Here is a 14,206-nt window from a genome sequence, read left to right as displayed (position 1 = left end):
TCTAGAAAATAGGCTAAAAGGTTAAAATATATGAGTTACTGGCCTTGTAGAGGAGGCTGACAAAGTGATTGGGCAAAAATGTATTTAAAGAAATAATAAGAGAACTTTCCAAACCTAGAGAAAGATGGATACACAGGTACAAGAAGGTCAAAGAATACCAAGCAGATTCAACTCAAGTAAGAATACTCCAAGACATATAATAATCAAACTTTCAAACATCAAGGACAAAGAAAGGATCTTAAAAATAGCAAGAGAAAAGAAGCAAATAACATATAAAGAAAGTCCAATACACCTGGCTGCAGATTTAGCAGCAGATGTAGCAGCCAAGAGGAAGTGAGGTGACATATTCAAAGTGCTGGAGGAAAAACTTGCAACAGAGAACTATGTACTCAACACAGCAATCCTTCAAACATGAAGGAGAAAAGTTTTCAAACAAACAAAACCTGAGGGAATTCATTCCCACTAGACCTATTTTACAAGAAATGCAAAAGGGAGTTAATCAATTTTTTAAAAAAAGAAACAATCATCCAAAAAACTCCTGTGAAGGTATAAAACTCACTGGTATAAGTAACTACACAGACAAATTCAGACTACACTAAAACTGTAATCGTGACATGTAGTATCTTTAGTATGAAGACTAAAAGTATACCAAAAGTAATAACTACAACAATCTGTTGAAAGAAAGGCATATTTAAAAGATAAAATTTGAGATAACAAAAACTAAATGGGGAAATGAAGCTAAAGTGTAGTTTTCACTTTGCTTGTTTGATTCTTTTCTTTGAAATCCAAGGGAAGTTGTCATCAGTTTAAAATAACTTTCTATAACTATAAAATATATTTTGTAAGCTAATAGAAACAACAAAGAAATACCTATAATAGGTCCACTAAAAATAAAAAGCAAAGAATTAAAATATAATACCAGGGAAAAAAAATCACTTATCCACAAAAGAAGACAGTAGGAAAGAAGGAAGAAGGAACTTACAAAGCAACCAGAAAACAAATTTTAAAATGGTAGTAGTAAGTGGTTACTGATCAATAATACTATCGAATGTAAATTGCCTAAATCCCCCACTTAAAAGACAGAGGAGTGAAATGCATTTAAAAAAAAAAAAGGATCCAACTATACGCTGCCTAGAACTCACTTGTTTAAAGACATACATGCATGGAAAAGATATTCCATGTAAGTAGAAAACAAAACAGATCAGCAGAAGCTATTAGATTTCAAGTAAAAAGCTGTAAAAATGGCATTATTTAATGATAAAGGGGTCAATTCAAGAGATATAAAAACTGTGAATCTATATGCAACCAATGTCACAGAACCCAAATAAATAGGGAAAATATTATTACATCTAAAAGAAGAGAGAGATTGCAATACAATAATATTGGTGAACATCAACACCTCACTCTTAGTAATGAACACAGCACGCAGGCAGAAAAAGCAACAACAACAAAAAATCAGAACTAAACTAAACTCTAGACCAAATGGACTTAATTGACATTTACAAAATATTTCATCCAACTGTGACAAACTACACATTCTTTTCATTAGCACATATAACATTCTCCAAAACAGATCATATCTTAGGCCAGAAAACAAGTCATAATGAAATTTTAAAAGTAAAAATCATATCATGTATCTTTTCTGACCATAAGGAACAAATTCAAAATCAGCAAAAAGAGGAATGTTGAAAACTGTACATATACATGGAAATAAAACAACATGCTTGTGAATGACCAATAAGTCAATGAAGAAATTAAGAAGAAAATTTAAAAATTTTCTTGGAACAAATTTAAATGGAAATACTAAATTACTAAAACCAGTGGGATACAATAAAGCAGAGGGAAGTTTATATTGATAAATGGCTATATCAAAAAAGTAGAAAGACTTCAAATAAACAACCAAATAATGCATGTTAAAGAACTAGAAAAGCAAGAACAAATCAAACCCAATATTAATAAAAGAAAAAATATAATAAAAAAGCAGGAATAATTAAAATTGAGACAAAAAACACAAAAGAAAAATGAAAAGAAAAGTTGGCTTTTTGAAAACATAAACAAAATTAACAAACCTCTCACTAGGTAACTAAGAAGAGTCCAAAATACATAAAATCAGAGATAAAAAAGAAGACATTAAAACTGATACCATGAAAATACAAAGGATCATTAGAGACCACTGTAAACAAATATATGCAAAAAAATTGAAAAATACACAAGAAATGGGTACATTTCTAGACACATACAACCTACCAAGACTGGATCATGATTAAATGGAAAACCTAAACAGACCAATATAAGTAAAAAGACTGAAGCCATAATAAAAAGTCTGTCATCAAACAAAAGCCCAAGACCTGATGGAGTCACTGCTGAATTCTATCAAATATTTAAAAGAAGAATTAATACCCATCCTACTCAAACTCTGCCAACAAATTTTGAAGAGGAGAGACTACGTCCAAACTCATTCTATGAGGCTAGTATTAACCTGAGAATGAAAACAGGCAAAGACAAAAAAACAAAAACAATGACAACTACAGGCCATTATCTCTGATGAACGAACATAGATGCAAAAATCTTCAAAAACATTCTAGCAAACTGAACTGAATAAAACATTATAAAGATCAATCACCACGATCATCCCAGGAATGCAAAGATGGTTCAACAATCACAATTCAATAAATGTGACACACCACAATAATAGAAATAAAGACCAAAACCATATAGCCATGTTAGTACAGTCCAATAAAAGCATTTAATAATAATTTTTAAATCTGAACATACTAGATATAAAAGAAACATGCCTGAAAATAAAAAAGGCCATATTTGACAAACCTACAGCTAGCACCATATGGAAGGGAAAAAGAATTAAAAGTCCCTCCTCTAAGATCAGGAACAAGTCTAGGATACCCACTTTCACCACTTTTATTCAATATAGTACTGGAAATTCTAGCAAAAGCAATTAGGCAACAGAAATAGACAAAGGGCATTAATATTGGAAAGGAAGAAGTGAAATTAGGCTTTTACACAGATAACACAGTCTTATGTTAAAACCATAAAGATGACACCAAAAACTCTTAGCACTCATAAACAAATTCAGTAAAGTTACAGGATACAAAATCAACATACAAAAATCAGTAGCATTTCTCTACACCAGCAGCAATCTGAAAACAAAATCAAACAAGCAATCCCATTTACAGTAGCTACAAAAATAAAATAAAATACCTAGGAATAAACTTAACTAAAGAAGAGAAAGATCTCTACCATGAAAACTATAAGACACTAATGAAATAAATTAAATACCAAAAAAAAGGAAAAGTATCCTATTATCATGGATTGAAAGAATTGCTACTGTTAAAATGTTGAAACTACCAAAAGCAATCTATAGATTCAATGCAATCTCTATTAAAATGCCAATGAAGGCCAGGCGTGGTGGCTCATATCTATAATTCTAGCACTTTGGGAGTCTGAATGGGTGGATCACTTGAGGTCAGAAGTTCGAGACCAGCCTAGCCAATATGGCGAAACCCTGTCTCTACTATGAATACAAAAATTAGCTGGGTATGGTGGTATACAACTGTAATCCCAGCTACTCAGAAGGCTGAGGCAGGAGAATCATGTGAATCTGCGAGGTAGAGGCTGCAGTGAGCCAAGATCATGCCACTGCACTCCAGCCTGGGCAAAAGAGGAAGACTTTGTCTTAAAAACGAAACAAACAAACAAACAAACAAACAAACAAAAAACGATGATGGAAGTGTGAGAGTGAAAGCAGCCAGGACAACATAGTGAGATCTCATCTCTACAAAAAAAAATCAAAAAATTAGCCAGGTATGGTGATGCATACCATAGTCTCAACTACTCAAAAGGCCAAGGCAGGAGGATCGTTTGAGCTCAGTGGATCAAGGCTGAAGTGAGCCATGACTGATCCAATGCACTCCAGCCTGGGTGACAAACTGAGATCTTGTCTCAAAAAAAAACAAAACAAACACACAAAAACACCCAATAACATTCTTCACAAAACAGAAAAAAAAAGTCCTAAAACTCTAATGCAATCAAAAAGATTCTAGACAGCCAAAGCAATTCTTAGCCAAAAGACAAAAAAAAAAAGAGCTGGAGGAATTACATTGCCTGACCTCAAAATATACTATAAAGCTTGAGTAACCAAAACAGCATGGTAGTAGCATAAAAACAGACATAGACCCAGGGAAAAGAACAGAGAATTCAGAAATAAATCAATGCAACTACAGCTAAGTCATGTTAACAAAGGCACCAAGTACATCCACCAGGTAAAGGACTATCTCTTAAATAAGTGGTTCTGAGAAAATTAAATATCCATATGCAGAATGAAACTAGAACTCTGTCACTGTATATAAAAATCAAATCAAAATAAAGACTTAAATCTAAGACCTGAAACTGTGGCACTACTACTACAAAAAAAAGTAAACATTGGTCTAGGCAAGTATTTCTTGAATAAGACCTCAAAAACAGACAACAAAAGCAAATATTGACAAATGAAATTACATCAAGCTAAAAGATCATGCTCAGCAAAAGAAACAATCAACAGAGTGAAGAGACAGCCCACAGAATGAAAGAAAATATTTACAAATTATCTATCCAATAAGGGATTAATAACTGGAATATACAAAAAACTCAAACAACTCAATAGCAAAATTTAAAAAATCAGATTTAAAAATGGACAAAAGATATAAATAGACATTTCTCAAAGAATACAAACAAATATCCAACAGGTATATGAAAAAATGATCAACATTACTAATTATCAGAAAAATGCAAATTAAAGCCACAATGTGATATCATCTCACCCTCATCAAAATCACAATTATGAAAAAGAAAATAACAAATGTTAAGGATTCAGAGAAAGGTGAACACTTGTATACTGTTGGTAGAAATGTAAATTAGTATAGCCACTATGGAGAAGAGTATAGAGGTTCCTCAAAAAAAAACCTAAAAATAGAACCACCATATGATCCAGCAATTCCACTACCACGTATGTACCCAAAAGAAAGGAAATAAACATATTGAAGAGATACCTGTACTCCTCTGTTTATTGAAGCATATTCACAATAGCCAAGATATGAAATCACCCTAAGTGTACCATCAACAGACGAAAGTATTCTAAAATGTTGTATATACACAAAATGGAATATTATTTGGCCCTAAATAAAGAATAAAATTCTGTCATTTGCAGTGACATGGATGGAACTGGATGTCATTATGTTAAGTGAAATAAGCCAGGCCCGAATAGACAAATACCACATGTTCTCATTCGTATGTGGGAGCGAAAAAAAAAATTTGATCTCATGTAGGTAGCAAATAGAATGGTAATTACTGGAGGCTGGGAAGGGTAGGAGGAAGTGGGAATAAAGAGTGGTTGGTTAATGGGTACAAAAATATAGTTAGATAGAAAAAAGAAGTTCAGTGCTCAGTTACAAGAAAGAGACTATGTTTATCAATAATTCACTGTATATTTCAAAATAGCTGGGAGAAAAGATTTGGGATGTTCCCAACACAAAGAAATGGTCAGTGTTTGCTGTGACAGATATCCCAATTATCCAGATTTAATCATTACACATTGTACAGTTGTCATGATCACATACACCACATTAATATGTGCGACTATTAAATATAATGTATCCATAAATTTTTAATTTAAAAATACTGAAAAACAAAAACTGTCAACCAAGAATTCCACAATCAGCAAAAATATCTTTTTAAAAAACGAAGGCAAAATTTTCAGCATGAAAAAATTGAAACCATTCATCAGCAGCAGACTTGCCCTTCAAGAAATACTTAAGACAGACAAAATGTGATACCAGATATAATTATAGATCTACAAAAAGAAATAAATAATGCCAGAAATAACTACAAGAATAAATATAGATCTTTTCAAAAATTATTTAATATTTGAAACTCTTGAAAGATAAACTCTTTATACAAAAAGAATAATTATATTGTGGGGTTTATAAAATGAATAAAAGTAAAATATGACCCCAGTAACACAGAATCCAACATTTTTGTAAGCTTCTTATAATACACATGAAATAGTATAGTATCAGTTGAAGGTGATATGTATTAAATATGTATTCTACAAATCTTGAATAACTTAATAAAAGAACAAAACAGTTACAGCTATTGAGCCAACAAAGGAGAAAATATGAATCATAAAAATACTTGAGTAATCTCAAAAAAGGCTAAAATTGAAAAAACAAAGAACAGATGACATAAGACAAAATCAAAAAGCAAGATGATGTAATCAAATGAAACCATATCAATAATCACAGTAAACATAAATTTTATAAACATCCAATTAAAAGGAAGAGATTGTCAGGTTGGATAATAAAGCAAGATCCAACTATATGCTGGCTATAAGAAAAGTACTTCAAACAAGTACATTTTAAGTAAAATAATAGAAGAACATATACTATGTTAATACCTAACCTAATAAATATATGCAATTCCATTTCCAAATATATATCTAGAGAGAGAGAGAGAGACAGAAAGAGAGAGAGTGAGAGTACTTGGTCTCTCTCTATATATATATTAGACCAAGTGAATTTTAGAGCAAAGAATATTACCAAAAATAAAGAATAACACTTAATAATCATAAAGGGGTCTGTTAAACTAGAGGATATAACAATCCTAATGTTTATGTCCCTAAAAACAGAGCCTAAAAATACATAAAACTATAACTAATAGAACTCCAAGGAGAAATAGACAAATCCACATATTATTATATATTTCAAAACCCCTCTCTTAACAAGTGATAGAATAGGCAGGAAATCAACAGTGAGATAACAGACTTAAATGACTCTATCAATGAAACTGGCCTTGAGTGGGCATTTTAAAATATTCTGGCCAAAAACAGAAGAATATGCATGCTTCTTAAGTGCACATGGTTTATCAAAGTAACCATATTCTGGGCCATAAAATAAGTATCAACAAATTCCAAAGGATTTGAGGCATATAAAGTATATTCTAAAACCACAAGAGAGGTAAATTAGAAATCATTAACAAAAAGATCCCTAGGAACCCCACAATATTTGAAAAATAAATAACATACTTCTAAATTATCTATGTCAAAGAAGAAAAGGAAAATGAGAAAGTATTTTTAACTTAATAAAATGAAGAAACAACACATGAGAATTGTGGTGATGCCAGTAAAGTAGTACTTAGGGAACATTTATAGCATGTGACCCCTAATTTAGAAAAGAATAAAAGTTTCAAGGCAATGATCTCAGCTTCTATTTTAAGAAAGTAAAAAAGATAAAATTAAACCCAAAGTAAGCAGAAAAAGAAAAGACAAGAAAAGAAAAAAGAAAAAAGATCAAAGCAGAAATCAACAACAGAGAAAAATCAATAAAACAAAAAATCTGGGCCAGACGTGATGGCTCACACCTGTAGTCCCAGCACTTTGGGAAGCCAAGGTGGGAGAACTGCTTGAGGCCAGAAGCTCAAGATCAGCCCGGGCAACACAGCAAGACCCCATCTCTACAAAAATAATTTTAAAAATTAGCAGGGCCTGGTGGCACACACTCATAGTTCCTGCTACTCAGGAGGCCAAAGTGACAAGATTACCTGAGCCCAGGGGGTCAAGACTGCAGTGAGCTGTGGTTGGGCCACTACAACCCAGGCTGGGCAACAGAGTAAGATCCTTTCTCTAGCCAGGTTGAGCAGGAACAAAAAACATACAAATTACCAATATCAGGAATGAAAGAGATAGCATCAGTGCAGATTCCATGGATACTAAAAGACTAATAATGGAATACTATGAACAAGTTTATGCCAATAAATTCAACTATTTATGAGGAACTAGACAAACTAAGATATAACGATGAAACCTTATTCAAGAAAGATAACCTGAATAACCCTATATCCATTAAGAAAACAAACCTTACTTAAAAACCTTCCCAACAAATAAAATTGCATGCCCACGTGGCTTCACTGGTGTAATCTACCAGTTCTACACAATCTCTTCCAAAATGTTAAAGAGGAGGAAATACTTCCCAACACATTTTATCAGGCCAGCATTATCCCAATACCAAAACCAAAGAAAAACATTACAAGGAAGAAAAATACAGACACATGCCTCATGAATATAGAAGCAAAAGTTGTAAACAAAATTTTATTAAATCAGCCAGGCACCATGGCATGTGTCTGTCGTCCCAGCTACTTGGGAGGCTGAGGCAGGAGGAACACTTGAGCCCAGGAGTTCAAGTCCAGCCTAAGCAACATAGCAAGACACTCATCCCTAAACAAAAATGATCAAATCAAATCCATTAATATATAAAAGAGATAATCCATCATGACAAAATGAGGTTTATCCCTGATTTTGTCATTTAACATATAAAAATCAACCAATGTATTTCACCACATTAAAAAAACAAAATAAAAAACATATGATTAATCTCAACAGATAGAGAAAATGCATTTGGCAAAATCCAACATCTATTCCTGATCTTAAAAAACCAACCAAACAACAACAAACTCGCCAAAGTAGGAATAGATGGCATCTGTGAAAAGCGTACAGCTAACATTATACCTAATAGTGTAGACTAAAGGCTTTCTCCCTAAGATTAAGAACAATACAATGGAATGTCTGCTTTCATCCATTTTATTCAAAATTATACTGCAGTTTCTAGCCAATGTCCCTAGTCAAGAAAAAAAATCATTATCAGCTAATCTAGGGGAAACAATTGTAAGTGGTTAGTTCTTAGCAAAACAAAATAATGAAAAATGGGGATTAACAAGAAAATGAAGAAATGAAATCACATAGGGAAATGAATTTCCACAATTATGTCTAAGTAATGTATGTAAAAAAATACCTTCCTATTTAAAAACTACTGAAATAAATAAGTAGGTGATAAGATTAGTAAGTAGATAAATGCAAAGTCTAAAGAATTTACTGACACAAACTTTTTTTTTTTGAGACAGAGTCTCTGTTGCCCAGGCTGAACTGCAGTTCTCCTGCCTCAGCCTCCTGAGTAGCTGGGACTACAGGCGCACACTACCATGCCCAGCTAACTCTTGTATCTTTTAGTAGAGATGGGATTTCACCATATTGGCCAGGCTGGTCTCGAACTCCTGACCTCATGATCCGCCCACCTCGGGCTCCTAAAGTGCTGGGATTACAGGTTTGAGCCACCGCCTCCGGCCCAAACTTTTTCTTTTTTGAGACAAGGTTTCACTCTGTCACCCAGGCTGGAGTGCAGTGGCACAATCATGGCTCACCACAGCCTTGACCTCTCCAGCTCAGGTCGTCCTCCCACCTCTGCCTCCTGAGTAGCTAGGACTATAGGGGCCTGCCACCATGCCTGGCTAATTTTTGTGTTGTTTTTTTTTTTGTAGAGACAGGGTTTCACCATGTTGCCCAGGATAGTCTAGAACTCCTGGGCTAAAGTGATCCGCCCGCCTCGGCCTACCAAAGGGCTAAGATTACAGGCGTGAGCCACCGTGCCTGGCCACAAGCATTTTAAAATATTGTTTTTGCTAATTTCAACAAAGTATTATTTGGGTTGAATTAACACACTCTCTAACATGAATAGATAAACACAATAAGCTTAACTGGAAGAGAACTGTAATTTTCATTTCTGTACCTTGTTTGAGCGTAATGACACTCGACCTCCACAACGAGCACAGAACTTTGTTTGGCAATATGAACAGTTATGGCCACATCCATCAGCAAACTTTGTTTTGTGGCAGATACCACAGGTTGGCGCATCACCCTTCTGTTCTTGCTGTTGCTGTGATTCTTCTCCCATCTTCTTTACCTGCTCTTTATACATTTCAAACTGCTGATGCAGTTTTCTGCAGAGAAAATAGATAAGAAAAAAAATGGGTTTCCTGATGATCTCTAAACGAAAAATTATCACAATTTATAGACACAGTTTTATAACCAAAAAAATACAAGACGAGAATAAAAAGAATGAAAATTTAATTTTCTGATGATAAATTAACACTTTTCATGGCACATTGTTTGTAAAAGTATTGCAACTAGTTCTACTTTCTTTTTTTTCTTTTTTTTGTTTTGAGACGAAGTCTCGCTCTGTTGCCCAGGCTCAAGTGCAGTGATGCGATCTTGGCTCACTGCAACCTCTGCCTCCCAGGGTCTAGCAATTCTCCCACCTCAGCCTCCTGAATAGCTAGGACTACAGGCACACACCACCATGCCAGCTAGTTTTTATATTTTTAGTAGAGATGGGGTTTCGCCATGGCCAGGCTGGTCTCAAACTCCTGACCTCAAGGGATTTGCCTGCCTCAGCCTCCTAAAGTGCTATAATTACAGGCCTGAGCCACTATACCCGGTCTCCACCTTCTAATATACATATTAAATAACCAATTAATATAATACATGTTTATGGAAATATTTCTTGAAATTATATTTCTAAATTTCTATCTTCCATTTGGAGTACATTTTCAATCATATGCTCTAAAATATTTACAATATTATTTTTCTACCATTTAACTTCAGAAATACAGAAAGCTAATTTGACTTACACAGTGAAGCCAAGACCTATGAACTTCAAATCATTGAGACACAGTCTCAATCAGAGTGATAAAAAGAATCCAAAGAGAGAAAAAACGCTAGATAGGCGCTCCAGTCAAATGGATGAAAATTTACATGCTATTAAAAATGAAGAATTCCTTCATTTTGGGGGCTCTTGAGTAGATTTGAAAGTGCTGAGGCAAATATAAATAAACTTAAAAATTAGTCAATAAAAATTATCCAAACTAAAAAAGAAAAAGAAAAATAAGTGGGGAATATAAAATAACAGTGCATCCAAGAGTTAACCCAACCTACCATAGGTATAATTGTTCACAGAAAAAGAATAGAAGGGAAAGAAATATTTGAAGGGATTATGACCAAAAATTTTTCAAAACTAATGAGAAACACCAAATTAAACACAAGAACCTCAGAGAATCCCTGGAAGCATAAATGTCAAATCAACTACCAAATAAAGCACATGCCCCTAGTCTGCCTTCACAGTCAAACTGCTAAAACCCAAAGATAAAGAAAAACCTTTGAAAGCGGCCAAAGAAAATACACATTGTGTAGTGAGACCCAATAAGAATTAGAGAAGATTACTCTAGAGAAACCATACAAGCTGGAAAGCTTTGGAGTGATGTCTATAAATTGAGAGAAAAAAAAAAAAACCTGTCAACCCAGGATCTCATACACAGTAAAATTAGGCTTTAAAAAATTTAAATAAGCAAATAAAAATTATAAAAATAAAATTTAAAAATAAAAACTTTTCCAGATGGACACATATTGAAGAAATTCATTGGCAGTAGACCTTCACTGCATGGAACTTAAAAGAAGTTCTTGAAACAGAAAGAGTATGATACTCCTTGTAAGTACCATATGGAAAAAGAGACCTAGACAAAGAAATAAATGCTCATATTAAAAATAAAATGTGTCTCAAAAACTTAAGAAAATAGAAAATTAAACTCAAAGAAAGCAGAAGAAAAGAAATAACAAGAGATTAGAACAGAAATCAATGAAACCAAATGCTGGTTTTATGAAAAAAATCAATGGAGACTGACATAAGCAAGTTAAGGGAAAAGGACATTCCAACATTTGTCCCTCAACAGAAACATCAATTTGAACAACTATTCATATGTGAAAACACCTTCATGAGACCTAAGAAAACCAGGTGGGAGATTATAGCAACTAAGTGTAGCGAAAAAATAAAAGACGCACTAAACAGGGTAAGAAGGACAGTTTAACATTTCCTGTTCATCCCTCCCCACCCACAGACAACACAGCATAAATAGAGATACTCATCGCTAAGGGGAAAAAGAGAGAACAGAAGACTCAACTCTGCCTTAAACTCCAATATCAGGCAATTGTTTACTGTTTCACCAATAAAATGAGGTGCTAGGCAGACCCCCACAGTCTCAGACATCAGGGTTGTATGCACAGACTGAGCCTCCAGGCCCACTCCAGTGCCAGAACAAATTCCACATCCCCAGGCTCCATGCCTGACCATCAGACTTGGTCTTTGGGCCTGCCCAATCTCCAGGATGACTCCAGACTTCTACAATGCCCTCAGTGCCAGGCTGGATCCCCTGACCCCAGGCTTCAGGCACACCCCAGCATCAGACCAGGCCCTGCAGCTCAATCATCAGGCTAGCACCCTCAGAACCAGCCTCCAGACAAGCCTCTGTGGATATAGGCTCCAGGCACACCTAGCACCAAACCAGCCCCCATAGCCCAGGATCCAGGCTGGTATCTGCAGACAAAGCCTCCAAGCCCACCCTGGCATCAAGTGAGATCCCACAGCTCTAGGTTTCAGGCCTGCCCAGTGGACAAGGTCTATATGCAACCTCCAGGCATATTATAGAGCCAGGACAGCTCCAGCCGTCCTGGGCTCCTGAATACTCTCATTATTATACTGGCTCACATAGTCCTAGGTTACAAGGCATGTCCCAGCACAGCACAAGTGCCTAAAGCCCTAGTCATCAAGCCATCACACAAAGACCCAGCCTCCAGGATGGCACCTGAAGATACAAGGTCCAGGCTCACTCAGCACAAGACCAGGCCCTGTAGCCCTAGCCTCCAGGCTTCCTTCAGGTTTCAGACCAGCTCAGTAAAACAGAGGCCCATACTACTGCAAGCATCAGCCAACACAGCGACATGTTAGCATCCTGGTCTAAGGCAAAGATCAGAACCTGCAAAAACAGATTCTAGGCATACCCAATGCCATGCTGGTCCCTTAGGCTGCACCCTCCAGGCCAGCCCTTACAAAGCCACACTCCAGCAGACTGACAGATCAATAGTGTGACAGTAGAACCCAGTGCTAAGCCAAACCACATGGAAAAAGTCTCCAAATCTACTCTTGCGGACACAAGAACAAGTTCCACCCTAAAAGACTTGGGCCCCAGGACCAACCAAGCACCAGCTCAGGTCCCATGGACTCAAGGTCCATCCCAGTGCACCTGTGCACTAACACCATCCCAACACCTAGCCGGCCCCTCCTGACACAGGCTCAAGGCCAACTTCAATGCCAGGTCAGCCTCTGTGGACCCAAGTTTAAGGTCAGTTCCCAAAGAAACATATTTGAGGACAAAGCCTACAGACCAAATGAATCGGTCCACAACAGAGGTTCCAGGATCAAAGCCCAACCCAACAAACCCAGGGGCCAGGGACACACACCTGCTGACAGGCACTGGTTCAGTCTGCCCAAGAATTCCAGCAACAAGCCCACCTCCCAACCATGCAAACAGCTTGCCCAGAATCACCACATGGGCTGAATGGTGAAGACACTCCCCAGACAAAGACAATCTAAACAGACCGGAATAAGTCCCTACTTCCTACATGCACAGACATCAACAGAAGGTAAGCATAATCATGAAAAACCAAGGAGATATAACACTACCAAAAAAGCAATCATTTCCAGCGAGGAAGTATAAGAAGATGGTGGAAGAGAAGCCTCCATTAATTATCTTCCTCACAGGAACACCAAATGGGACAATTATCCACATAAAAAAGCACTGTCATGTGGACCAAAGATCAAAGATCAAGTGAGCAATCACGGTACCTCGTTTTAACTTTATATATAAAAAAGAGGCACTGAAGAGGGTAGAAAAGACAGTCTTAAATTCTCGATGCTATCCCTCCTTCACCTATCAGCAGCAGCCACAGGGTGCAGGAAGAGAATCTGTGAACTTATGGAAGGGAGAGTTTAGTAATTGTGGGACTTTGCATTGAAACTCAGTGATGACCTGTCACAGGGGAAAGCAACACCAGGCAGAACTCAGCCACCCCTCATAGAGAGAGCATTAAGACCAGCCCTAGCCAGAAGGGAATTGCCCATCACAGCAGTAGGAACCAGAGTTCAGGCAAAGGTAAGCCCCATCACCATGAGCTAAAGGGGTCTGGGGTCCTAAATAAACCTGAAAGGCAGTCCAGACCACAAGGACCACAATTCCTGGGCAATTCCTGATTCTGTGCTGGGCTCAAAGCCAGTGGATGAGGAGAGCACACAACCCAGTGAGACACCAGCTGAGGTGGCAAAGGGAGTGCTTGCATCACCCCTCCCCCAACCCCAGGTAGCAGAGCTCATAGTTCTGAGACTCTATCCCTCACTTGGAACAGTATAAAGGACTTTGTCTGGCACCTTGGATACCAGTTCAGCCACAGTAGAATATGGTACCAGGCAGAGTTGCAAGGCCCCCATTCCAGGCCCTAGCTCCC

At 36.5% G+C, this 14,206-nt stretch overlaps 1 protein-coding gene across 33 annotated transcripts in view; it reads right to left on the bottom strand.

Annotated features, from left to right (window-relative positions):
* The window catches only part of RIMS2 (regulating synaptic membrane exocytosis 2), a 775,242-nt gene that overhangs the window by 572,050 nt on the left and 188,986 nt on the right, over positions 1-14,206 (bottom strand). For all 33 annotated transcript variants that reach the window (XM_063642912.1, XM_055286971.2, XM_055286974.2 and 30 more), the window contains one exon: positions 9,606-9,816. In XM_063642912.1, the coding sequence (XP_063498982.1) occupies positions 9,606-9,816 (211 nt within the window). The remainder of the gene's footprint in view (positions 1-9,605; positions 9,817-14,206) is intronic.

The sequence above is a fragment of the Symphalangus syndactylus genome, chromosome 7 (genome assembly GCF_028878055.3).
Source record: "Symphalangus syndactylus isolate Jambi chromosome 7, NHGRI_mSymSyn1-v2.1_pri, whole genome shotgun sequence".
Classification (NCBI taxonomy): domain Eukaryota; kingdom Metazoa; phylum Chordata; class Mammalia; order Primates; family Hylobatidae; genus Symphalangus; species Symphalangus syndactylus.
Note: the sequence above shows the minus strand (reverse complement) of the source record. Positions and strands in the feature narration are given on the sequence as shown.